This window comes from Gopherus evgoodei, chromosome 8, assembly GCF_007399415.2.
Source record: "Gopherus evgoodei ecotype Sinaloan lineage chromosome 8, rGopEvg1_v1.p, whole genome shotgun sequence".
Taxonomy (NCBI): Eukaryota; Metazoa; Chordata; order Testudines; family Testudinidae; genus Gopherus; species Gopherus evgoodei.
Window position 1 is genome coordinate 101,794,451 of NC_044329.1, and position 27,277 is coordinate 101,821,727.

A 27,277-nucleotide genomic window follows, 5' to 3' on the forward strand; every position below is an offset into this window, starting at 1 on the left:
GTGCAGTATTAGCTTAACCAACTATGTCTGAGGAGCCTCCCACATCAGGCGGGGTGAATGAAGCAGTCCTCGGAACTCTCCTTTTTTTTATTCTTTTAAAAAATGTGATTAAATGACAGTCTAACTATAAAGAACATTTGCCTCCAAAGGGCAGAAAAAAAAGAAACGAAAAATTGATGAGGAAAGTGGCAGGAAATTGAATGTGATCCAAGTTTGCTGCATCTTCAATGGTTAGAAGGAACTGAAGGGCAGATGGGGCCATGCTGGTTTTATACTCCTGAATTTGATATTCCTGCATGTACCCCAGAATTTGACAGTACTGTAGTCAGCCATCTTGTGTGTTCAGCCACTGTCAACTGAAAACCAAACATCACAGAGCTAGGATAATCTTAGGCCCTGAGAGGAAAAGCCAAATAACTGCAGGTTTGCAGTTTTTCTATCAGAATGGGAGGTTGGGACAAGAAGTAAAATAGAGGGATTGTTTAGACAAAGACTTTGGTTTTAGGTGCCTCTAATTTGGAAGTTAATTGTTATTACTAGAAATGCTTTGCTGCTACGGAGAATAATGAACTGTTATTGTCTGTCACTAGGGAAATTGTTAGACTGTTAGAAGTTATTATGAATTATGCACTTTATCTGGAGAAAATTTATAAAAAGTTTAGTAGAAAGGGTGCTTTGGAGCAATTCAAGGAAGTTTTCTTTGGGCAAGGATCTGATATCTAAGTTCACCAGCAGCTAGATAGAAGATTGGGGGCCCCTGAATCCTGGCCGCTGATTCCTCAAAACCATCTCTTAGATTTAGGTAAATAAAAATATTTTGAGATGCTCTAAACCTACTGCAACAGCATATGTATGGGTGTGCTTGAGATCTTAAAAAAAAAATTAGTTTTAGATTAAAGCAAAGACAGTCCCCTTTTCTGTAACTGGTGTTCTTCGAGATATGTTGCTCATGTCCATTCCATATTATGTCCATTCCATATTAGGTGTGTGTGCTTGCCACATGCACTAGTGCCAGAACTTTTTCCCTCAGCAGGATCCATAGGGGACAGGCTCTAGCACCCTCTGGAGTGGCGCCCACATGGCACAGTATAAGAGGCGCCACTCCAGAGATGGGGTGACCAGAACTGCACTCAGTATTCAAAGTGTGGGCACACCATGGATCGATATAGTTGCATTATGATATTTTCTGTCTTATTATCTATCCCCTTCCTAATAATTCCTAACATTCTGTTAGCTTTTTTGACTGCTGCTACACACTTAGAGGATGTTTTCAGAGAACTATCTATAATGACTCCAAGATCTCTTTCTTGAAAACAGCTAATTTAGATCCCATCATTTTGTATGAATAGTTGGGATTATGTTTTCCAATGTGCATTACTTTCCATTTATCAACACTGAATTTCATCTACCATTCTGTTGCCCAATCACCCAGTTTTGTGAGATTCCTTTTTAACTCTTTGCAATCTGCTTTGGACTTAGCTCTATCTTGAATAATTTTGTGCCATATGAAAATTTTGGCACCTCACTGTTTACCCCTTTTTCCAGATCATTTATGAATATGTTGAACAGCACTGGCCCTGGTACAGATCCCTGGAGGATACCGCTATTTACCTCTCTCCATTCTGAAAACAGACCATTTATTCCTACCTTTTGTTTCCTATCTTTTAACGAATTACTGATCCATGAGAGGACATTCCCTCTTATCCCAGGACTGCTTACTTTGTTTAAAAACCTCTGGTGGGGAATCTTGTCAAAGGCTTTCTGATAGGCCAAGTACACTCTATCCATTGGATCACCCTTGTCCAGATGTTTGTTGACCTCCTCCAAGAATTCTGATAAATTGGTGAGGCATGATTTCCCTGTTCAAAAGCTGTGTTGACTCTTCCCCAACCAATCCAGTTCATCTAGGTGTCCGATAATTCTGTTATTTACTATAGTTTTAATCAATTTGCCTGGTACTGAAGTTAGGTTTACTGGCCTGTAATTGCCAGGATCACCTCTGGAAATTTCTTTTAAAATTGGTGTCATATTAGCAATCCTTCAGTCATCTGGTACAGAAGCTGATTTAAAAGATAGGTTACATACCACACTTAGCAGTTCTGCAATTTCATATCTGAGTTCCTTCAGATTTCTTGGGTGAATATCATCTGGCCCTGGTGTCTTTTTACTGCTTCCTTTATCAATTTGTTTCAAAACTTCCTCTACTAACAACTCAATCTGGGACAGTTCCTCAGATTTGTCACTGAAAAAGAATGGCTTAGGTGTGGGAACTTTCCTCACAGCCCCAGTAGTGAAGAATGATGCAAAGAATTAATTTAGCTTCTCCACAATGGCCTTATCTTCCTTGAGTGCTCCTTTAGCACCTTGATCGTTCAGTGGCCCCACCGATTGCTTGGCAGGCTTCCTGCTTGTGGAGTACTTTTAATTTTTGAGTCTTTGGGTAGTTGCTCTTCAAATTCTTTTTTGGCCTGCCTAACTGTATGTTTACACTTGGCCTGTGAGAATTTATGCTCCTTTTTATTTTCCTCAGTAGGATTTAACTTCCAATTTTTAAGGGCTGCCTTTTGGCCTCTAACCGCTTCTTTTACTTTCTTGTTTAGCCATGGCAGCACTTTTTTGGTCCTTTTACTATGTTTTTCAGTGTGGGGTATACATTTAAGTTGAGCCTCTATTATGGTGTTTTCACTTTTGTGACTGTACCTTTCAATTTCCATTTAACTAGCTTTCTCATTCCTATAAAGTTCCCCTTTCTGAAGTTAAATGATACTGTGGTGGGTTTCTTTGGCATTTTCCCCCATACACAAATGTTAAATTTAATTCCACTATAGTTGCTATTACCAAGAGGTTCAGCTATATTCACCTCTTGGACCAGATCCTGTGTGCCACTTAGAACTAAATCAAAAATTGCCTCTCCCCTTGTGGGTTCCAGGACTATCTGCTCCAAGAAGCAGTTATTTATGATGTCAAGAAGCTTTATTTCTGCATCTCATCCAGAGGTGATATGTACCCAGACAAGATGAGGATACTTAAAATCCCCCATTATTATTGTGTTTTCTATTTTTATAGTTTTTCTTAGCTCCCTGAGCATTTCACAATCACTATCCTGGTCAGGTAGCCAGTAGTATATTCATATTGCTATATTTTTATTATTCAAGTATGGAATTTCTACCCATACAGATTCCATGGTACAGTTTGATTCACTGAAGATTTTTATTATATTTGACTCTACCCTTTCTTTCACATATAGTGCCACTCCCTAACCAGCACAACCCATTCTGTCATTCCTATATATTTTGTGCCGTGGTATTACCATGTCCCATTGATTATCATCATTCCTCCAAGTTTCTGTGATGACAATTATATCAATATACTCATTTAATACAGGGCACTCAAGTTCAGCAATCTTAGTATTTAGCCTTCTAGCATTTGCATACAAGCAGTTACAAAATTTTAGCTGTCTACCACTATGTGATGTAATTGAATGAAACTCTGTCATTTCACTGTTTCTCTTCAGTTCCTACCTGTACTTTATCAACTTCCATCTTCACCTTCTTACTAGGAAATATAGAATCCCCATTAATAAATCCTCCCTTAAACGATGTCTCTTTCTGAACCACGTGCTCCTCCGCAATTGCTGGCTTTCTCCCAGCCCCTAGTTTTAAAACTCCTCTACAATCTTTTTAATTTTACTTGTCAGCAATCTGACAAGTTCCATTTTGGTTTAGATGGAGTCCATCCTTCCTGTATAAGCTCTTCCTTTTCCAAAATGTTCCTAATAAACCTTAACACGTGCGTCCTACACCATTGTCTCATGCATATCAAGAGTTTTGGCAGTAGCAGTTTACAAAAAGAGTATAAATGTTTATTAGAATTTTATTGTAAGAATTATTTTTCCTCCTGCCAGTTAATCAGTTCCAGCTTTTTATATAACACTCATAAGCATACAAAAATAGATTTCCAACACTCTTCAGCCAAGCCCTCAGTGTGTCACTGAGAAATCCAGAAAATAGCTCACACATCCCTTCCAAACTAGTAACACTCTCTCTTCCTTTACCCTGGTGTATAGTAATTACTTTGTAATCTGCCCAATACATAGCCTTATCTACAATGAGTAAATATCCAGGTTTTGGCATTTGATTATTAGCACCAGACACGTATTACAAAGCAGAAGTAGGCGACAATTTAAGTATTGTGCTCTAAGTATTTAAATATTATGCAGAGATTCATTTTATTCACTGAGACAGTGCAAAATACTGCATAGTAATTTGTGATTGGAAGAAAGTAAATATCTGCAGCTGCTACAATGACCATACAGTTAATGCAGAGAAGATTCCACGCTGTGTGTACCTCCACCCTACAACCAGTCTATATAATTAGCCTTCTCACAGACACTCACTTGGCCAGCATCTCTGGCTTGATCAGAATATTAAAGTAAGTCTTTTTTAGCTGCTCTGTTATCATCTCAAAAATCGCTGGAGTAAAACTGAAGTCAGACAACTGGTCAATGATGAGCTGAAATAGCAGCTGGAAAGAAAATAAAATATTGTTTTCTGAATGATTTTTACCAAACAGAAGAATATTTTCTGCCAAAGAGGATTATTTTGAATTATATCTTATATAAAAAGGAGACTCATCTAATAATCCATGGATCAACATAAACTGCACTGTGTAGATCTATTAAACATTCTAATAAGGTCCTGAATAAATACATTAATTGGTTAAGAATAAGCTACCAATTGCCAGGACATCTCATGCTCATAGCATTCAGATCAAGGAAGAATTTTGTTAAATCAGTTAAAAGAAAATTAACTATTTCTTATATAGCTAATTTTTAATAATGTAAAATGCAGGTTTTTTATTGCAATGTTATAAATTAAATGCATAAAACTCAGAAAATGAAAGTTAAGGTTCTCCTAGTGTCAAACTCACCCACACTGCACAAATATTTTGACTGCTGTGTTTGTAATTTAGGTGAATTAATGCAGTATTGCCAACTTCAAGGAAATCAAAACTCATGAGACAGACACACAAAAATCATGAGATTGGCTCAAAAAATCCTGAGTTTTTAAAAGAAGATTACATTGTGTTTTTTAGGTCTGTCCTTTGAGTTTTGAATTTCCCCTGCCATTTGCGCACATGCATGAATGCATTTTCCCTTCAAGACCTTTTCCACTCAGTTTATCCAAAACATCTTGTTCAGTTCTGGGAGAACACTTCATCCAGTTCTCTGAGATCCAAAAAACTTAGTTTGACTCCAGTTTTCATCAGTCAGGTTCCTTTATTTGGCGTACAGCAAAGCTACACTGAGTTGATCAGAGTCAAGTGTACAGGATGGATATAGGGTGTACCAAGCATTCAGTGTTACACCGAAAACCTCTTTCTTTATATACATTTACACATTACATTGCATCACACATTTTGGGATTGACTTGCATACTGTTCAAGAAGCAATCCATGTGCAGCATGCTCTGTAATACATTCTCCACACCCGAACTATTCTTTACCTTCTCTCTACATTCCCAACTTATCTTTTCCACTGTTAGTAAATGGTTTCCCAGGTATTCTCCCTCTTACCTTAGCTGGCTCAGATATTCTGTCGTCTTAGCCTACTAACCTAGTTACTGATCTTATTCATTACATTCTGTTTTCAGCCTAATGATCTGTTTACCTTCCAAACTCTATCCTGAAAAAAGGCCTCCCTTCACATATTAATTACTCATGACAGGGTAGACCTCAGCTACAGCGAGTGTGTGTATGTAAGAGAGAGAATTAGCGTTGCCCACTCTTGCAAATGTATAGGGTAAGGTGATTTTGGCCCCTGCTGCAGGAGCTCTCACCCCACATCCACCCATCCCTGCCCAGCAATTAATCCTTTCCCCCATCTCCCCATTAGTTCTGTTCCCACCGAGTTCAGCCCCCACATCAGTCCCCAGCCTCCTCAGTTCAGCCCAGCCACCACAACCCATTGCCCACCACTACCTTTGCTCTTCCTAGGGTTTTAACCCTTCTCTCCCAGGCCTGGGGGTGGGGGGGAGGCTGTAGCAGGGTTCTGTCTTCCCCTTTGCAGACGAAGGGGGGCAAGCTCCAGGGTTCTTTACCCCCTTCTGCCCTTCCCAGGCAGGGTGCAGTGGCGGGAGAGGGGGAAGGGGAGGAGCCAGAGCTGCCCTAAGTTGCTGGGCTCTTTGCTCCCTTCTTCTCCTCCCCTCCGGTGAGAAGGGCAGGCAGAATGGACCAGGAAGGAGGGAGCAGAACTGCACTGAGCTGCTGGACTCTTTGCTCCCTCCTCCATTCCTGTGAGAACGGCAAGTGGAGGGAAGAGATTCTGTCAGCTTTTGGCAGGCTGAACTTCCTGAGGGGGCTGGAGGTTATCACAAGCCAAACTCGAGCACCTTGTGAAATCCCATTATGCACCCAAAAAAAAAATAATCATGGGAGCTGAAACTACTGTTAACATTACCAAGAAAATAATTTTTTCAATATGTAAGGATCCTGTCATCAGCGGCTGCGTTTGCAACTGATCTTCTACACCACCGGTTGGTGGAGTTCATCCTATATCAAAGATTCTTCATGTGGCTAGGAAACCCTGTCATATTGAGCAAATCAGCAGCAGCCAGCAACTGATATGCCCATCAAGGCTGTTGCCTGTGCAGCTTACCAGGCATTGCTTGTTGCTCACCAGCCAATGCACCACCATACTCCTCCCTTGACCCAGATCTGCTCCCTCTCCTGATGGTAGCTCACCCTTCTTGCTCTCTTCTATGTTGCATTCTTTGCCTCCCACTCCAACTTCACATGACATGAGGTATCTATACCTCCCCACAGATCCCCCTCACCATTTGCCTTAGTCTCTAGGACACTCCTACAGTCAGGGGGGAACTTTCATCTTGTCCATCTTTGTCTGGAGTGGCTAAGCAGAAGCCACAGCTGTCTGCAGAGTGCACCAGCTCTGCTCCTACTGCAGTCCTCCTAGTGGAGTCACCCCTTCTAATTTTCTGCCCCAAATCCCTATGGCCGTCAGACCTTATCAGTGGGCACATGCCTTTTTAAAAAAACCTCATCCCAAAAGATATTAATACAATTACATTTACACGCACATCACAGAAAGACATGGTCAGTATTTACAAAAAGCTATGAAAACTTAAATTATAATTAAGGTTGTTTATAAGACATATCCAGTGCTTTAAAGTGAAGAAAATTAGAAGTTAAAGTTCTTCACATCTGCATACGTAGCTATTTGAAAAACACAAAGTATATATCTTTTCAATAAGAGTTTTAAGGCATTACATAATGGGATATAATCACATATCTATTAAATAAACAAACATTCAAATATTTTTAAGGAAAGCTGAGTGTGTGTGTGCGCGCAAATGCATACAATAAAGAAGGTAGAGATTTAATGTCTACATCATATTTTCTGTTATTTGGTATAGTATATAAATATTAAACCACTCTGAGGCACCTTTCAAAATGACAACTTTCCTTACAAAACATTTAAAATACTCCTGTCTCTTTATTGTGTTCACATGCTCAGCCTCCCTTCTTCTGTTTCAAGCTCCCTATATCTCAGAGAGCAAAGATGGCAACTTCCTGATTCATTGTTAGTTTGCTATTACATGACAAAGATATCTTAACCACTCCATATAATTGAAAAATAATCTTTTTTAAAACTTTGGTTAAGAGAAAATAAAGCATGCCAGATTTTGTTACTTTCAGATTCTTTTAACTGGATTTTCATGCCCCAGTGCACCAAAGAGTTGTTTAGAAAGTGACATTCAGCAAAAGGCTAGTTGGTCTGTAGTAAGGAGGACATAGCAATAGTACTTACAGGTAGTTTATGATTGAATCCTTTCACTCGAATTACCAAACCATGCTCTCCAGATACCACTTTATATTCCAACTGAGCAACATCAGCTTCATATGCTGGTTCAGCAAGGTTGTGAGAAAGGATATTTACAAAAGTCTCAAAAAGTACCACACTGTATGAATGAGGAAAGTAAGGGTGGGAATTAATAAGGGAAAGTGAAAAGAAACAGCCTTAAAGTCAATAGGTTTGAGAGTATACAGATAAAAAAAGTGTCCAATAGAAATAAATTATTTCACTGGGCAGCTAAAAACATTTAAAATTTAGAATGTAAAACATAGTACAAAAACATTTATTTTTCTACAGAGATTTTTCCCCCTGAGCAAAGCAAAAACCTGAAACACAGGGTTCTATATTTCTCTTTATTTAGCAAGCACACAAAACTACTTAGCAGTTTTTGGGGATTCAATTTAAAATATTTTTAGATCAAAAGAAAAACTTATTCAAATTACAAAGTATTTCAGGATAGTATAACAATCAACTCGACAACTGCAGGATATGTGGGTTAAAACCTAACAGGTATAAATAATGGATTTTTTCAGGCAACATGACAGCTTTCAGTAAAATTTGTTTGTTGAATATTGGGGTGTTAATATAGAAAATTATGTGTTAATGCTATTTATGTAAAGGCATTTGGGAGACTCACAGTTTTATTTAGCATTGGAAGTGCTATAATGGAGAATTAATATGTACAGAATTATAGAATCCAGAGGAGGAGAACAAAAATGTAGGTTTAGAAAACATGACCTACAGATTAGACAAACACCTGTCAGGTATGATCTAGGTATACTTAATCCTGCCTCAGCACCGGGGATGGACAAGATGACCTCTTGAGGTCCCTTCCAGCCCTACATTTCTGTGATTTCTATGATCCTGAAGTTTGTTTCATTCAAAGGAAGGTCTATGTGGTGTTTTTTTTTCACCTGCAGAGGAATTTTAACTGCTAATACTATACTACAATTATAGTTGTATCTTGTTCTGTAAGACAGATAAGAGAAAGATAAAACTTTACCTCTTTGCAGACTGCTGTATCAGTGGGGAGATCAGATGGAAACGTATGTAAGCTGAAATTTGAAAAAGGTTGACATGAGCAACTGTAGAAACAATGGCAGCTTCAAACATGTAAGTATTTCTTTCTCCAAACCATTTCTTATCTCCAGTTAATTTTCTATGAACTACATATAAATGGTTATTCAGAGATGGTATTTTTATCTGTATTAAGTTATCACCATAGAAATTTTAGCCCTCCAACACTTAATATCATCTTTTTAACTGAAGATTTAAAGAAAAGCATAAAGTTGTATTTCACCTTGCAAAATATTGCTTTATAATACAGGATACTTAAGGAACACACATTTTTGGTGATAACAGCTATAGTTCTTATACAGGATAAAATTACTCAGGGCAAGTACTGTATCTTTGCATGTTTGCTTACATAAATTAATTTTACACTTTTCTTTCTAAAACAACCTAAAGATGCTGTACAACAAAAAAAACCCTATAATTATACATACTCTACTTTAAAAAGTTTCTCACTAAAAATTAAAATGAGTCATGTTTCTGAGCAGAACATCAAAAATAGAAACAGTTTAATGTTTACTGGCTCTCAACGATTCCAGATCACATTTCCTCAGTTTACAGGGGAAAAAGAGAAGTTGGTTTGGTTTCGGTTTTTTAAAACTACAAGGCCTCCAAACTCAAGGTTAGTTCTTTCCCTCTCAGGCACTGTCACCTGTAAGATGCTTTTGGTGCCAAATTCTGCCCTCAGTTATTCCATTAGAAGAAGCAACACCTGCCAAGTAATTATTAAACAGTGGTATCAGAGATACTGCAGATTCTCCTGTACTAATAAGAAAAAAACAGTAGCATCAGCTATAATGTCACTGTATTAGAGGTACATTATTTTTAACAATCTATACTTCTATAGCTTTTACCATTTAGCATTCTCCAATCTCTTTACAAACATTAATGGGCTACACCTCACAACAATCCTGTGAGGAAGATAAGCGTCATCTACATTTTATATTTGGTGAAATAAGGCCCAAACGGTCTTATAGCTCAACAGATGGAGCGAAACAGTCGAACGGGACTCCTTCCAGGACCTTCTCGCGATTGGTCCAACACTGCAGCGAGATGAGAATCATCAGGGGAATGGTGACGATCCTTTTCAGGTGGTCCCTGGATTGGGAATAGGTTGACACCAGCCATTGCTGCAGGGGCCACATGGGGAGCATGGCATGGCGGACCACGTATGTGCAAGCTGCCATGTGGCCTAGTAGGTGCAAATCAAGCACGACCCCAATGACTTCTGTCCTTTGAACTGGAACTAATGTGGACAACCAATAGTCCCAAGGAGCGGCATGTGACTTGTAGTACACTGACGTTGCATTGGACATGAGCCTTGGAGCTGCCTTTGACTGGCCAGCCATCAAGGTACGGGTAAATCTGGATACCCCAACACCTGAGGTAGGCCGTGACTACCACCATGCACATGGTAAACATCCTTAGCCAGGCCAAACGGAAGGACCGCAAACTAGTAGTGGGCCAAACCCACCATAAAACAGAGAAAGTGGCTGAGTCCTGGGAGTATTGCTACATGAAAGCATACGTCTTTCAGGTCGAGGGTAGCATCAGTAGCATCAGTAGCGCCACTCCTGGATCCAGGGATGGGATAATGGAGGCCTGGGAGACAATGCAAAACTTTAGCTTCTTTAGGTATCTGTTGAGGTCTCACAGGTCCAGGATGGGACGCAGACAACCCTTGGCCTCAGACCCTTGGGATCAGAAAATACCAGGAATAGAAACCTCCTCCACCACCCCAGCTGTAAGAGCCCCTGAACCTCTCGTGAGAAGGGTCCCTGAAGATGGACGGGGAGAGGCATGGGTGTGTGTGTGGAAATAAATTGGAGGGTGTAGCTGTGCACCACCGTACTGAGGACCCAGTGGTCCAAAGTTATCGCCAACCATGCTGGGAGGAAAAAGGAAAGGCAGTTGCAAAAAACTGGGAAAAATCGCATCCAGAGACTAGACTGGGTGGTCACTCTCAGGCGCACCCTCAGAATGACTTTTTAGCGCCTTGCTTAGAGTGGGTCGAGCCTGACTGGGCAGAGGGTGGGGGCGGGTGGCTCATGCGCTGTCTATAGTCCTTGGGGTTTTTGTGCAGCAGGTCTTGCCAGGGCTGGCTCCCTTGCCCCTGAGGTAGTTGCAGTTTGAACTGCTTACGTGCCGGGCCCGGAACGTAGAGCCCCAGGGCTTTCAGGGTGGTCCGGGAGTCCTTAAGCCCATGTAATTTTTTGTCTGTCTGCTCTGCAAACAGGGCCTGGCCATCGAAGGAGAGGTCCTAAATTGACTGCTGAGCCTCAGAGGACAACCGGGAGAGGAGCAGCCGGGATGCTCGCCATACAGAGATGGCAGACGCCATGGTGCAGACGGAGGAGTCTGCCATGTCAGACACCACTTGAAGGGCCGCCCTGGCAGCAGCTGTCCCCTCATCAAGGATCGCCCAGAATTCTTTATGGGAACCTTCTTTCAGAACAAATCCAATCTCCTGGAGTCCTTATTTTTGGGGGCAGCTCCGGGTTGCCCCTGACATTCCCTGTGATTAACTGCCTCGACCACCAGGGAATTTGGGTCAGGATGGGAGTAAAGGTATTCATGCCACTTAGTTAGAACAAAGTACTTACACTCTGCCCATTTGGAAATGGGGGGCAGAGAGAAGAGTATCTTCAATACTCCTTCGTGAAGGGGAAGAGCCACCCTAGCAGGGGCTGTGGAGGAGAGGACGTTGAACAGGGAGTCCGCTTGCTCGTCCAACTCCTCTGCCTGCAGGCTAAGGTTGGATGTGACCCTCTTCAACAGCTCCAGGTGCGCCTTAGCGTCATCCTGAGGAACCAGGTGAGGGGGCTAAATGATGGCTTCAGCCGGTGATGGGGAGGAAGAGGCCAATACCACTGGTTCCATGGTAGCCATTGGTGGTCCAGCAGGCTGTTCCCCTTGGTCCACATGGACTTGCGTGGTCTTATCCCCTGGGGCCTCAAGCACTGGAGGGAGTTGGGTAGTCAAGGCCACCAGCCTGCCCGAGGCGTTCGACACCAAGTGGGCAGGCTGGGATTGCTGGGTGAACCCTCACAGGTTCCAAGGGTACCACAGGACCGGCCACTCGGCAGGTTTTGGTACCAATGATGCAGGCAGCACCGAGGGTCTGGGAGTCTGCCCCATCGATGTGGAGCCTTGCTCCATACCAGAGCCATGTCCAGAGCAATTGCTATCTGGTGACCAGGATCCACTGGAACGGCAACTCCATGCCTGGTGATAACTGCAGTCGCACCTACAGGAGGACTGGTCCGAGCAGGATGTGCGCCTCCATGGGGACCTTGGTGACCGCCGGCACTTGGCAGATCCACAATGGAAGACCAGTGATCCATGCCTCACGCTTTGAGACCGGTACTGGGATGAGGAGCAGAACCTGGAGGTATCATGGGCTGGGTGCCAGGGAGATCTCCCCAAATACGGTGACACCCATCTTTAGCCATTTTCCCTGTACCCTGAGTTCCCAGATGTGCCCATAATCTTAAAGTTAAGCATTTGATGTTATCATTGTAGTAAGGGAATCTGCAAGAATGGAACGGCTGTGCAGGGTTTGATCAGTTCCTTTCATCAGCTGAATGACTGTAGAACACATTGGGGAAATGACAGTAACCTGCCTAGTATGTGTTGATTTGGTTTGTAAACTGTTCAAAGCCATCCATGTAGATCTCAGAGGTATAATCTGGCATGCTGGACTGCAGAGTCTCAAGATGACATGTGTCCCAGCAGTTGACAACAATCTCTTACTGTTAACTTGAGGACTTTCTTGAATCTTTGATATTACCTTATACTCACCCATTTGTCTATATCCATCTGTTGTCTCTTCTCTTATATTTAGATTGTAAGGTTTTTGTTCTGTTATTATACAGCACCTAGCACAATGGGATCCTGATATTGCAATGGCTCGTAGGCACTATGGTAACACAAATAGTACATAATAAAAAGTCCCAGGAAGGGTGAGGTTCCCTTGTAGGAGGAAATGTAATATCAAGTCCCTTTAAGAATCTAGCAACTATAGTGTGTGAAAAGAATCGGCCTTCTCTTAACACACTGGTGGTATGCTGATACAGATAACAAGTGGACTCTCAAAGAAGAGGCAGAATCCATGAGACTTTAGATGGAGTACATCGTCTAGAATCAGAAATATCCTAGCTTGTGATGGGACCAATTGTTGACTCAATAAAAAAGAGGGAAATCCTTTCCATCTATGGGCAAAGCATTTCAAAGTAGAGCTTTTCCCGGAGTGAAGCAGTGTCGTTTTCACCCTCTCTGAACACGACTGTCTGTGACGATCAGCAAATTATCCTCTGTGTTGTCAGAGGGTCTCTTGTCTCTCGATTGGGATAGAGTACTTGTCCATTTCTCTGAGATAGGAGATTTTGAGATAGTGACAGAAAGAGAGGTGATTCTCTGTATAGCTCTAACAAGATTTACACACCAGTGTTGTTTGAGCCATGCTGCGGCTACCAGCCTGACTTTTGATCTGCCCCTGATTTTTTATTGCACCCTTTTGCTTTACTCCACCAGGAAGGTGTCCATTACTTTGTTTCTGCATGCCTTCACTCATTACAGTGGGCAATACAGTATTGTCCTGAGATTCAAGTAGGTCCACCTTTGGATATGCCCACTTCCTGGAAAGCTTGGAAATCACTGAGGCTTTCGAGGACCATTTATGCTGGTTCTGAGTCCTCCTGCTAAGAGATTCTGCTTACACATGGTTTTCTCTTATCAGATGCAAGCTATTGGATGAGAAACTAGAGATTGTCACTATGCTCCTGAGCATATCATCAAGCTGCTGCTTGAAGGAAGAGGAGGTGAACTGTGTTGACGAAATCTGGAGGTTTTTGTTCTTCTAATGTGGATGTCTGCTCCGGTAGGCTTGTGTGTGGTGTGATTAGAACCTCCTTTGAAAGTAGTAGGCCTAAAAAGTTGTTAATGAATCCTGTTTTGCAATTGGAAAGCTGACAGTAGGATTACTCTTGAGGGCATTCTACGACAAAAAATTAAAAATTCTGCACCAAAAAATTAAAAATTCTGCAAAATTCTTTGTCAATAAATAAATGCAGAGGCTCCAGCATAGCAGTAGGGAGCACAGGTCGCTAGCTGCACAAAGGTGGGAGATCACACTGCAGCCTCCCCACCCCAGGGGTAAAGACTCTGTGATGAGACTGTACCCTACCCTGACACAGCACAGGGCCTGGGCCTGCCCCAGAAGCACCCTGAGGCCCTGCCTCTCTGCACCAGGTGCACCAGGTGTGGGATAGGCAGGCTCAACCAAGCAGGATCCAAGTGTTGAGGGGCTCAGTGTGGGGGGATCCAGGTGTGGAGTGAGAGGATTCCATGTGGGACAATCTGGGTACAGGTAGCTCAGTAGGGGGTCTAGATGTGGGGGGGATCTGGATGCACAGAGGCATGTTGGGTTGGGGGGTACAGGTGCAGGAGCAATGGAACTCTGCAGGGGCTTCCAGATGAAGGCGGTTGGGGCTCAGTGAAGGGGTCTGGATGTCTCAGCATGGGGACCTGGGTGCTTGGGGAGTGGAGCTTGGTGGGGTGAGGGTCTGGGTGCAGCTAGTTGGTGGTCAGTGGCATGGGAGTCTAGATGCGGGGGCTCAGAGTGGTGCAGGGGGGTGGGGCTTGTCAGGATAGGGGTTTGAGTGCATTGAGCTCAGTTTGGGGTGGTCTGGGTGCCAGGATGGGGGTCTGGAGGCAGGGAGCCTGGGTGTAGAGGGCTCCAGATGTGGGGGTTGAGGTTCAGTGGGGTGGGATTCAGATACAGAGGGTTAGGGGGGTTCTGGGTGTACACGGTGAGGCTTGGCAGGGGTGTCTGGGTATGGGAGGTCTGGGTGCATGGGGGTTGTGTGGATGGGGGAGCAGCTCCCTGTACAGTGACCCCTTCTCCTGAAGCTGAGGAGTGATGGGGCAGGAAGCAGGGGAGGATGCTGAGCTTCCTGCAGCTGGGGGAGGTTTCTGGGGGTGGGATTCACACAGCCCCAGCCACTCCTTGCAGGGGAAAAGAAAGTGCTGTCCTCTCCTGCCTCCAGCCGAGTTGGGTCTAGGAGCTGATCCCGGCTCAGGATAGGAGTCACTGGCTGGGGTTTCCCCAGCCCTGCAGTGATTTACCTCTCTGCGGCTGCTCTGGGTGCCTGAAATTATGTAGTTGCACAGCTAGGGAGTGGTGCATGACTGCTCTTGCAACTTCCCTTTGCTTCCCTGTCCCTTCCTTCTGCAGGGAAGTAAAGAAATCTGCAGGGGACATGAATTCTTCCCATGCGCAGTGGCACAGAATTCCCCCAGAAGTAGAAGATGAATGCTTCTCAGAAGAACTGGAGGGCTGGGGAAGGCCAAAGGATCTAGCTGTGGCTCTGGAGGATATGATCTTCTCAAGCACTTTCACTAGTTTTCTCATTAAAGAGGCCCTGGGCTTCTGTAATCAGGCCTGAGGGGCAGAACCAGGAATGTCTTTGACGTACAAGGGAGTAGGCACAATCTGAGAAGGGCCCTAGGCCTAAGGCCTGGAGAAACAGAAGGGGTTTGTGGAACTTGTATGGGTGAAATTTCTTCAGATACCACACCAGCCTGCTTGGGAGCATGGCCTCCAATGCTGAAAGCTGTGAATGCTGCTCTGATGATGTTGACACTGAGACTCCTGTGTCAGAGTGCCAGGTAGTTAAGAATCACAGTGCTTCTTCTTTCTCTTATGTTGAGTATACTCAGTGCTGGAGTGCATACATTTTTCCTTCTGTTCAGGTGTGTCTTTAGAAACATCCTCCAGGGCCAAGAAGTCAGTGCCTGGACCTGATGGAATGGGTTAGTGCCACAGTAGATGTCGCTGACCCTTTAGTAGGTTTTGGGGCCAGAGTAGGTGTCCATTTAGTTGGTGCCATAAAGGCAGTCAGAGGCACCATAGCTGGCTTAGGCACAGGAGTCTTAGTAGATGCTGGCAGCTCCCCAGCCCAGACTTGGGTTGAAAAGACCTGGCATTCAAGCATTTTACTGAGGTTGGTGCTAACACAGGTGTGAATATCTGCTTCTTGGACCCTGGAGGATGACTGCCTGAGCACAGAAGTAGAACCCTTCTGTCCTCTGCAGTGAAGGAAGAAATGGGACAGTTAGAGGTGCACATTTCCTTATAATAACAATGACATGTGAAGTAAGAAAATGCATTTAGGAACTTGCATACTCACCAACAGACACGGCTTGGAAAAAGCATTCCACGTGCTCACAATAAGGAGTTAAACACTTACAAAAGGTGGTTTATAACCGAAATGCCAACTGGCACTTAACAACAGTGATGTTCTGTACTGCTTGGATTTTAGAAAAAAAGAGGAGCTATAAGTCCTAATTCTAAACAAATTGCCAGTACTATTTAGGTGCCAGTACTATCGCACAGGAAAAGCTTTGTTTTGCACATTTTGTTTAATACACCAGCGAATGGGGGTTACCTTTGGGGATTTTGAATTTATTGTCCTTCTTGTACCACACACAGCCGTGGTGTGTGCTCAGAATTCTGACTGGGTGCTCCGTGTCAGGGCAATCAGATGCCTTCAGAGAGAAGTCAGTGGCTAATATAGAAACAGAATATGTGGGTTACTATATTTCAAATCCACAACCGTTGGCATAAGTGTGCAACTTGCAAAACTGTAAACAAACTGCTCTCCTCTTTTCTATGTCACCATAGTGTATTTAATAGCACACTGCCTTCGGGAACTAAAGGTCATGAATTTAGATCCCATACCAGATCTTTGGCTCATATCCAGAGCCAACCCTGAAGTGAATAACAGATAGGCTAATAAGTCTCAGTCAAGAGATAAGTTCTTCATTCTTTTTACTTCTGATAACAGATCCAGTTGCGATAAGAGTCTGTTATTCTTCCCAAAAGAACAAGGATAACCAAACAACACGGCCTCTCTCAGTAAATCAGATTCTCAGGTCTATAGCTGTATGCAAGCTACTCATGAGTGCACCATGGCTGCTCTGTTGGGCTACATGGTCCATGCACTAAGAATATCTTAAAACAGACATTTTCAGATTAAATTCGCCCTAAAATTTAAACTTATCTAAAGGATGCTTGAATAAAAGCTCAGAAAAACAAATGTTTCCACATTTTCTCTCCATTTCAAAAGGAACAGTTTGAAACCACATATTCATTTAAAAGAAAAAGATCATTTCTCAGAACTTCCCATTCTGAAACTGAGCAGAATGGGGAAGAGAAACATGACAGAGTCCAAGCAAATACTAGCGTCTCACTCACCTATATATTTGTTTTCTTCAGGTAAGTGCAAGTCCTGATTTAACGGAAAGTCACTAGCCCATAAATCACGCCAATATTTGTCAATATCTGTGAAAAACATGAAATTAGTCTATTAACAGCAGATAGATTTAACAGGGCAGTGGCCACTGAATCAATATCTAGTTGCTTACCCCTAGAACTAGATACCTTCCTTCTGATGTTTCTGTCTGTATGTCTATTTGCAGAACAACTGGCGCTCCTTTCCTGATGCTATTGTGGCTCACCTTCACCCCTTCCTCTTAACACCCTTCTTAAAACTCACTTCAAGCAGGATTAGAAACAATAAGCATATTTAAAAGTAACTCAGAACAGCATGCATTAGCATCGCAAGTTACCACATCATCATCTTGTCTTGTCCTTCAATACACGTATTTTCATCACCTTTCATTATTTATTTGGGATGGGGAGGAAAGCTCACTATGATCCCTCTTTCTCTTCATCAGAAAGACTCTGCCCTTCAAGCCAGATGGACTGGACTCAGCTAATGCTAAACAGAAGAGAGTTGCCAAAGCACAAAGCACCCAAGCCATTACTGACTCATAATGAAGCCAAGATCACAGCTGAGAATTCATCCTCCCATTCTCACTCCTGTGTGGTTGCACATTGCACTGTCACCTTTTTAATGGTCTCAATGAGCACTTTAAAAGATCTCTAAACACTTCAGCGGGTCATTTTACCTTCCACACTGTACTGTGTCCCAAACCATCTCTCCTTTAGATGACATTTTCTTTTACTGGCAGCAGACAACAGAACAAGGTTTGCTCTCACAGGGCAGAGCTGGTTAAGGACATCAGCAATGATCTATAAAGATAAAGGCATAATAACTCAGTTAAAATGCAACTTTAGCTACTCCTGTCCAACTGTATTTTTAAATTACTCTGAAAGTTCAGAAGACAAAGGACTACAAATGAACTCCTAAACCAAGCAATTTGTTTTCTGCACCCGAAAAGTATAAAAGTGATCCAATTAATCTAGAAAACCTGATTCAATATGCCTAAATTCCCTGTACACCCTCAATAAATAACGTATCCAGCTCAAATATACACATTGAAAGCTATAGTGCTACTTACTTCAGGCTTGTATTCAAGCAGAAGCTGATCGCCTGTCAAAAAGTCCTCCTTACAAAATATATGTATGTTCTCACAAAGACTTTCAACATAATCAACTGGATCAGCCTGTAAAATAAGTAAAATTGTGTTTCACACAACAGACAACTAAAACTTAACACTTTTTGCTGAGTACAGCTTGTGTGCTACATTGCAAAGTTTTGGTTTTGGTTATTGAGTCTAAATGCAATTCATAAACAATTATGCAACATTAGAGGGGCCTTCCTCAAGAAGAAACAATGAAAAAATGGTCCCTTCTGCCTATCTAGTGATTAAGTACAGAGAAATAATAAGGTTTGATGCTACTTTTACAAAAACAAAGAGAATAACCATATTAGCCTCGCTAGAATTATGGTCTTGTCTGTACCATTGGTTGGAACACACATATGCCTCATATTCACAGACAGCAGCTGTCTGTGTTGTTGATGGGCTTTGGGGGGTTTTTGGTTGTTTTATTAAAGTGGCTACAGCTCACATGTTATTAATGCAGTGAAGTCTACAATAGTTTCTTACCAGTGAAGAGGGAAATCCAGAAAATATCATTACTGCTGCACTAATTCAATTATTTAGCCTAACTCCATCCCACTATTCAGACTGGCCTTACTTTCTGAAGTTACTTATAAGCATTGCTCTCAAAAACAGTATTGAGGAGACCCAGAATGCACTGGTGCAGCCATGGTAGTAAAAAGTATGTGGGCATGTTGAAAGAGTTCTGTCAAACACAGTGTTGCTGCATGAATCCCCACACTATTTCAGAGACAAGCAAGACAATCAACTATTTCACACAATCCACGTCTCCACGACAGCTCCCTCACTTATGGCCTGATCTTGTGATGTGCTGAGGACATTCGCCTCCATTTAAATCAGAGGGAATTGAGTGATTAGGTCCCCTTGCATGGAGACCCTCTCTGAGCTTCAGTTTCTCTCACCATTATCCTTGAGAAAAGAAATGAAGGTTATTTACCTGTAACCAGAGTTCTTCAAGATAGAGTCTGAATAGTCACACTCATGGGATGGGCAGGAAGTTGCAACTCAGATGGTGGAACCTTCTCATAGCAGTGCCCATTAGAAAATTCATGCATCCCTCCTACTCATCCCCTCTATGTTCCTGAACATTTTGAGGACAAGGCTATAAAAGGGGCACCCTTTGCCATCTCAGTTCATTCTTCTAACCTCCCTAGACACAGAATTCTATTAGAACTCCAATAAAGGTGGAGAAGGAGTGTGAATATACAGAATTCATCTCAAAGAACTCCAGTTACAAGTAACCAACCTTCATTTCTTTGACCACCTTCTACATATTCCCACTCATAGGACAGTTTGGCAAGCTGTACTTCACAAACAAGGTGGGACTCAGAATCCTGACTGAACAGGGACTGTAGAACTGCTCTATGAAATTAAGCGTCTGATCAACTGTGACATTATCCAGGGGACAATCTGGACTGATAAACAGCTGTGTCCTGTTCTCCAGTCTGGGGTGCCTTTTATACTGCTTTGCTGTGAAAGCTACCACTCCGCGGCTGCTCACACAGACTCCAGCATGTAAATTACTCCCAGTTAAATTGTATGAGTGTGATAGCCAGCCACTCTTGAATTACACTGTAGAGCAATAGCAGCAAATTCCCAGCCCCAAACTTTCTCCAGAAATGTAAGGGTTATACTGCCTAGCTCTCTCCTGGAAAATACAAGCTCGTATAAAGTCTGTCATTTTATTAACAGAAAATTATATGCACAAATCCTGCTATCCCAAATGGAGCTTCCCAAATGCGTCAATCCAAACACTCTGGTCTAGATAAAACAAGTTTATTAACTACAAAAGAATAGATTTTGAGTGAATACAAATAACAAGGATATAAGACGACAAAGAGTCCTGTGGCACCTTATAGATTAACAGAGGTACTGGAGCATAAGCTTTCGTGGGTGAATACCCATTTCGTCAGATGCATGTAGTGGAAATGCTCCAATACGTCTGTTAGTCTATAAGGTGCCACAGAACTCTTTGTCGCTTTTTACAGATCCAGACTAGCACGGCTACATCTCTGATACTTGATACTATGCAAGGGTATAAGAGTCAGAATAGATTACAAGAAAAATAAAAATAAAAAGCATCTAATGCCTAACTTAACAACTGAAGTAAATTCAAAGCAAAGTCTCTCTCACCACATTTCAGCAGTCTTACTAGATGAATCTCCTTCAGTCAGGATCCCTCCCCCAGTCCAGTGCTGCTTCAGGTCTTGTGAATGCCGTGAGTAGAGAGGAAGAGATCATTTGGGGTGTCTACTCCCTTCTTATAGTTCTTTCTCTTCTTGGAGAAGCATTTCCAGCTGAGGTTCATGAATTGCATTAGCACTAAACTGAGGTCCCAAGATGGTATTTGGGTCTTTTATAGGCAGTTGCATATTGGCATGTCCCTTCATAAATTCCTTAACTTTGTTTTGTGCCAAGATAGAGTTATTAACTGTTAATGCACAGTGGACCACAGTTGCTACATATCCTTTAAAGGAGGAAATGGAAAGACCTGGAAGACTTGAATATATCAAGTATTCAATAATATAATGTACCAGTGCGCCAGTGTTGATCAATATGTTTCTCTCTTATTCACTTCACAAATCTATTCCACCTGTGATTGCTGCTTGTTTTCTAATGTTAAGCAGTATTTCTGCACTTCTAAAGGGCAAGATTTTCCAAGGACCATTCAAGTCCTATAGTCCATGCAGTCAGGTGCAGTGATTAAGGGTCCAGATGCTGAGTTAGTAAGTTCAGTAACACCAGGAGAGGTTTGTATAAGTCCAAGTGCCACTGTTGCCGTGGCAGTGGTTGGCAACCGGAATTATCCTTGCTCCATCCTGTCTCATCTACTTAATCACACAATGGATGAGAGGGAAGGGTGAAAAGCATAGAACAGACACTTCCCCGAGTTCAGAAGAAAAGAGTCCAATATGGGTAGATTGACTTTCCCTGCTCTCAAGCAAAACTTGGGACACCTTGAATTCTGTTTGATCATGACCAGATTTATGTCCAGGAATCCCCACAGGGTGAAGATCTTGTCTATCACCAATTTCGTTAACAACCACTCATGAAGTTCCATTGTATCTTTGCTCTGTTGACCCGCCACCAGACTGTTATCACTGCCTATTAGTTATACAGCTACCTAATGTTGTGCTAGATACTTCAGTCCCATAATGTCACTGCTTCCTTTCGTAACAAAGAAGAGTGAGCCCCTCACTGTTAGCTAATATAATACATTGCTGTCATGTTGTCTGTGATGGCCCGCATGCAGTACCTCATTCGGCATGCAATATAGAAAAGATGTGAGAACCCAATGAATTTTTCTCAGTTCCAGGATATTTGTACGCAGTCTCCTTTCCTGAGTACTCCATTACCTCAAACTTAACTAGTTGAAATGTGCTCCCCATGCCTGGTTGGAGGCAACGAAAGTGATTGTTTTCAACAGAGCTGGATGGATAAACACCGCTTCCAGGTCACTGGCACACTGAGTCCATGTCAAAGATAGCAATATATCTTTTAGGGTTATCAAATCTTGTGAATGTGCTGTCTATAGATGGTCTGTAATTTAATGCCAGTCAATGCTGCTGACTTCTCATTCTGAGCCGAGCACAAAGTACAACACAAGTGGCTGAAAACACAAGGCCCATGAAACCTAGGAAGAACAAACAGCAGAACCCTGTTAATTCGATCTAATGGGGACCAGGGCCACGTAGGTTAATCAGAACTCCAGATAAACTGAAGAATAGGAAAGTGCAATGCGGCTGCAACATCTAGTGGCCATAGGCGTGATCGCCCCCTTCTGGACCTGTGTTTGCTGGTTGTCTGGTTGACGTGGAGAGCCAGAGATAATGGATGGTCAGATAAATAGAGTTCTACTGTACTTTCCAAGTAGGATTTTGATGGGCCACCATTTTGGCAGATTGAAGCTTCAGAAATATCTTCTGGAAGAAATGCTCTGACCTCCTGAGAGTTGAGAGCTGCTCCTATAACATAAATCCACTGTGAAAGTAGCTGAAGAGCCTTTTTCATGTTTATCATGGAGTCCTAACTTCTTGACAAGGAAACGTGTAACATAAGTATTTTGTAATTTCTGGGGGAGGAGGGGGCCGAGCTGTAGAGAGGTTAAAGATTGTATTAGAAGTTCTTCTTCGAGTGATTGCTCATATCCATTCCAGTTAGGTGTACGCGCCGCGCGTGCACATTCGTCGGAAAACCTTTACCCTAGCAACTCAGTGGGCCGGCAGGTCGCCCCCTAGAGTGGCGCCACCATGGCGCTCCATATATACTCCTGCCGGCCCACCCGCTCCTCAGTTCCTTCTTACCGCCGTGTCGGTCGTTGGAACAGTGGAGCGCGGCTTAGCTGACCTCCACTTCCCTAGCTACTCGTTTTCTCGTATATAATTATGCAGTTATAACCCTTTTCTATATATATTTATTTGGTTATACGTGTTTTCTTTGCTAACATGGTTAGTTTAGTTAGCGGGGTTCAGGAAGCAGCCCCTTCCATGAGCCCAGTGCCGGAGCCATGCATGGCTCACCGGGTTTTAAAAGGGGCCCGGCCTGCCAGAAGCCGCGGCCGAAGAGAGATCTACATGACTCCTGTTTGAAGTGCCTCAGGGAATCACACTTGACAGATAAGTGCCCCATTTGCAAGGCTTTTAAGCCGAGAACAAAAAGGTGCGGGACTTTCACTTACCCCTCCACCTTGGGCGCCGAGCGATGTTCAAGCGGCGGGCAGAAGCGCCTCCTCGGCACCGGACCCCGCCGGTACTACCAAGGCCTTTCGGCACCGACCGTCGCCGGCACCGATGTCGACTCGGCACCGCTCCCTTCTTCCGAGGTCGAGAGAGCCTACGATTCCTGCTGGTGCCTGGAGGCTCCCCGGCACGCGCCGTGGTTGAGCCCCCTGCTCCCGCTGCTTCCGTGCCACCTGCATCGCAGCCAGAGAGCTCGCCTAAGTTGCGTTACCCGGCACCGACACCTGCAGAGGCATCGATGACTTCGGCTCCGTCGATTCCAGTCCCCCAGGACCACGGAATCCGGTGCCTGGCAGCTCCCCGGCTCGCGCCGTGGTAGAGCTTACTGCTCCTGCTGCTTCTGTGCCAACTGCACCACAGCTAGAGAGCTCGTCTAAGATGGCTCGCCCGGCACCGACGACGTCGGCACCGTCGATCCCGGTCCCACGAGGGCCGTAGAATCCGGTGCCTGACGGCTCCCCGGCGCGCGCCGTGGTTGAGCTACTGCTCCTGCTGCTTCCGTGCCAGCGGCACCGCAGCCAGAGAGCTCGTCTAAGTCGGATCGCCCGGCGCCGACACCTGCTACGGCACCGATGACGTCGTCACCGTCGATTCCGGTCCCACAAGGGCCGTAGAATCCGGTGCCTGACGGCTCCCCGGCACGTGCCGTGGTTGAGCGTATTGCTCCTGCTGCTTCCGTGCCAGCGGCACCGCAGCCAGAGGGCTCGTCTAAGTCGGATCGCCCGGCACCGGCACCTGCTGCGGCACCGATGACGTCGGCACCGTCGATCCCGGTCCCACAAGGGCCGTAGAATCCGGTGCCTGACGGCTCCCCGGCACGCGCCGTGGTTGAGCTACTGCTCCTGCTGCTTCCGTGCCAACGGCACCGCAGCCAGAGAGCTCGTCTACGTCGGATCGCCCGGCACCGACACCTGCTGCGGCACCGATGACGTCGGCACTGTCGATCCCCGGTCCCACAAGGGCCGTAGAATCCGGTGCCTGACTGCTCCCTGGCACGCGCCGTGGTTGAGCTACTGCTCCTGCTGCTTCCGTGCCAACGTCACCGCAGCCAGAGGGCTAGTCTAAGTCGGATCGCCCGGCACCGACACCTGCTGCGGCACCGATGACGTCGGCACCGTCGATCCCGGTCCCGCAAGGGCCGTAGAATCCGGTGCCTGACGGCTCCCCGGCACGCGCCGTGGTTGAGCTCCTGCTCCGGCTGCTTCCATGCCAACGGCACCGCAGCCAGAGGGCTAGTCTAAGTCGGATTGCCCGGCACCGACGCCTCTGAGGCACCGACAACATCGGCACCGTCGATTCCAGTCCCACAAGGGCTATCGAATCCGGTGCCCGACGGCTCCCCGGCACGCGCCGTGGTTGAGCGTATTACTCCCGCTGCTTCAGTGCTGACGGCACCGCAGCCAGACAGCTTATCTAACTCGGTTCGCCCGGCACCGACACCTACCGAAGCTCTGATGACCTCGGTACCGTGGATCCCGGTCCCACGAGGGCCGTCGAATCCGGTGCCTGACAGCTCCCCAGTACGCACTGTGGTTGAGCCTGCTGTTCCCTTCACGCCGGAGATGTTACCAACGGCGAGGGCTCTCAGTGCCATGACAGAGTCAGTGCTGCCTGTCCCGGGCACCGCCGGTACGGGTAATACAGTCTCTTCAGGGGACTGTCCCCTGTCAGCACAGCAGAGCGGCACCGTTCATGATCACGGTCCCGCAGACACTCCAAGTCCTGTCGGCACGCCGGACACCACTGGCAGTCCCGGTGCTGTTTTCCTCGGTACTGGTCACACTCGCTGCACCGGTCGGTATCCCGTTCGCCGACCCGCTATCGGCACCGTTCCGACCTCTGGCACCGGGGCAGGTACCTTGACTCCTGTAGCCCTTCTCCGAGCCTCGAGATCTCGGTCGACCTCCCGACACCGTTCTGGTTGCGGGTCTGGATCTCGTTCCAGGTACCGATACGCCTCCCGATGCCGGTCCCCGGTGCCGAGTTGGGCAAGGTCCGAGTGAGTCAGAGACTCTGCCTGTGCCTTCTTTTAGTACCTCCATGGCCGTCCGGACACGCATCCGTGTCATCCCATATGCGCAGATTTTATGCTCAGGACCACGATCCTGATATGATGGCCAGCGGGCGCCAGCCCCGAAGCAGAAAGAGGCTTGGCGAATGAACAGGCTTGGCCGCCAGGTGTACTCTGCAGGGGCCCTGCAGCTCGGGGTAGCAAAGCAACAGGCCTTGCTTAGCTGCGATAATTATAGCACCTGAGTGAAGGAGTTTCTCCCTCAAAACTTCCACCTGGAGTTCACTGCCGTCTTGGAGGACGGGGGGAAAGAAGGTTCCCAGAGCGTCCCTCCAGGCCTCGTTGGACGCAGCAGACTCTGCGGCCGGCACTCTGGCCTTGAGTGTCGCCGTGAGGTGCATTTCATGGCTTCAGGTTTTAAACCTCCGGCCGGAGCTGCAGTATGCCATTCAGGATTTACCCTTTGTTGGTATAGGCATCTTCGCGGCAGAGACAGCCCCAGACTGCGAAGTCTGGTGGGCAATAGGGTCCTAATGCGTCTCAGCATGTATACGCCAGCGACAAAACGCAGGCCTTTCTGGCCCCAGCCGCCATACTCTGTGCCTAGCCAGAGGCAGAACTCTGGCAAACGGCAAGGCCAAGGTGGTCGCAGACGAACGTCAGGACCCCTAAAGAGCCAAAGTCAAGGTCCCTCGCAATTACCACTGGGACCAAAGACGGACCTTCCAAGGTTCGCCTGAGGGCGGTGTACCAGTCGCAGGACGGGATCCCGATCCCGCTTTCTCCTGGCATGGCCCCCGTTACTTTCAGATCGCTGGGTCCTGCGCACGATGGAGCATAGGTACCACCTTTAATTTGCTCCAGCCCTGTCCCACTTCAGCGGACGAAAGGGGTAAGGGGTTTTACCCCCGTTATGCCCTAGTCCCCCACTCGAACACAGGTCTCAGACCTTCTTGGTCCTGCACGGACTCAACCGGGTTAGGATAAGGTTGGAGTTCTGCATGGTATCCCTGGGAATCATTATTCCATCCTGGCCTCCTGGGGGCTACTGTGCCGCCCTGGATATGAAGCACGCGTACTTTCGCAATGCCATCTTCCCTCCGCACGGGAGATGCCTCCGCTCTATAGCCGACTGTCAATACTCCCGGTTTACGGCCATAGTCGCCGCCTACCGTCGCTGATGTCGGATATGCGTTTTTCCGTATCTGGACGATTCGCTTATCCACGGAGACTCTGAGACACAAACCACTCAGCGCGTGGGCATCGCCACGGTCTTATTCACAGGTCAAGGCCTGCTGTTTATTATAGAGCAATCCACTCTGGTCCCCACGCAGAGGTTGGGCTCCCTAGGGGCTATCCTGGTCTCCTACCTAGCCGGAGCCTGCTTATCGCAACTGAGATTTTAGGCGATGGCAACAATCATCTGAGGTCTGAAGGCTTTCCCAACGACCTCAGCTCGTTCTTGTCTCAGTCTCCTGGGTCCATGGTTGCCCGCAAGTTTGTAACCAAACACGCCAAGCTCCGCCTCCGTCCTCTCCAAGTCCGGCTCACTGCCCCTGACGGCGGACGCCTCATCTCTCTGCTCGAGTGTTCATAGTCACCTCTGAGCTTAAGGCCTTTGGTCTTCTAGGGAGCTGGCATTCCTCCTCAATGCCCCAAAAATTGAGAGTAGTCCGCCTGGCATGCCAGGGGTTCCAGTGGCAGCTGCGAGGCCGTTGTATCTCGGTGTTTACAGCCAACACAACGACCAGGTGCTTCATAAGTATTCAGGGGGGACATAGTCCCCCCCCCTCTTTTTTGTCAGGAGGCCATCCATTTCCGGGTCTTTGGCATGGCCCACTCGATGGAGCTGGCGACGTCCTTTCTCCCAGGCGTTTGGAACGTCCTAACTCTTTGCCTCAGCAGGTCTTTCCTGCCTTACGAGTGATCACTCTGCCCCATGTGAGGCGTCCCGCTTTCCGGAAGTGGAGATGTTTCCTCACACAGACCTGTTCGCTCACCGCGAGAGCAGGAAATGCCAGGTGTTCTGCTCCTTCCAAGGTCTCTCCTCGGAATCGATCTTGGACGCATTCCTGATGCCGTGGAAAGGCCAACTGCATTATGCCTTCCCACTGTTCCCACTGGTTCATTAGGTCCTGCTCAAACTCCGCAGGGGCA

The 27,277-nt window shown here is 45.6% G+C and overlaps 1 protein-coding gene across 11 annotated transcripts in view; it reads right to left on the reverse strand.

The window, feature by feature from the left end:
• LOC115656717 (nardilysin-like) overlaps positions 1-27,277 on the reverse strand; it is a 131,569-nt gene that overhangs the window by 45,596 nt on the left and 58,696 nt on the right. For all 11 annotated transcript variants that reach the window (XM_030573813.1, XM_030573814.1, XM_030573812.1 and 8 more), the window contains 7 exons: positions 18,308-18,412; positions 17,915-18,038; positions 17,199-17,285; positions 16,390-16,509; positions 8,874-8,925; positions 7,826-7,976; positions 4,397-4,524 (listed from right to left, as the gene is read on the reverse strand). In XM_030573813.1, the coding sequence (XP_030429673.1) occupies positions 4,397-4,524; positions 7,826-7,976; positions 8,874-8,925; positions 16,390-16,509; positions 17,199-17,285; positions 17,915-18,038; positions 18,308-18,412 (767 nt within the window). The remainder of the gene's footprint in view (positions 1-4,396; positions 4,525-7,825; positions 7,977-8,873; positions 8,926-16,389; positions 16,510-17,198; positions 17,286-17,914; positions 18,039-18,307; positions 18,413-27,277) is intronic.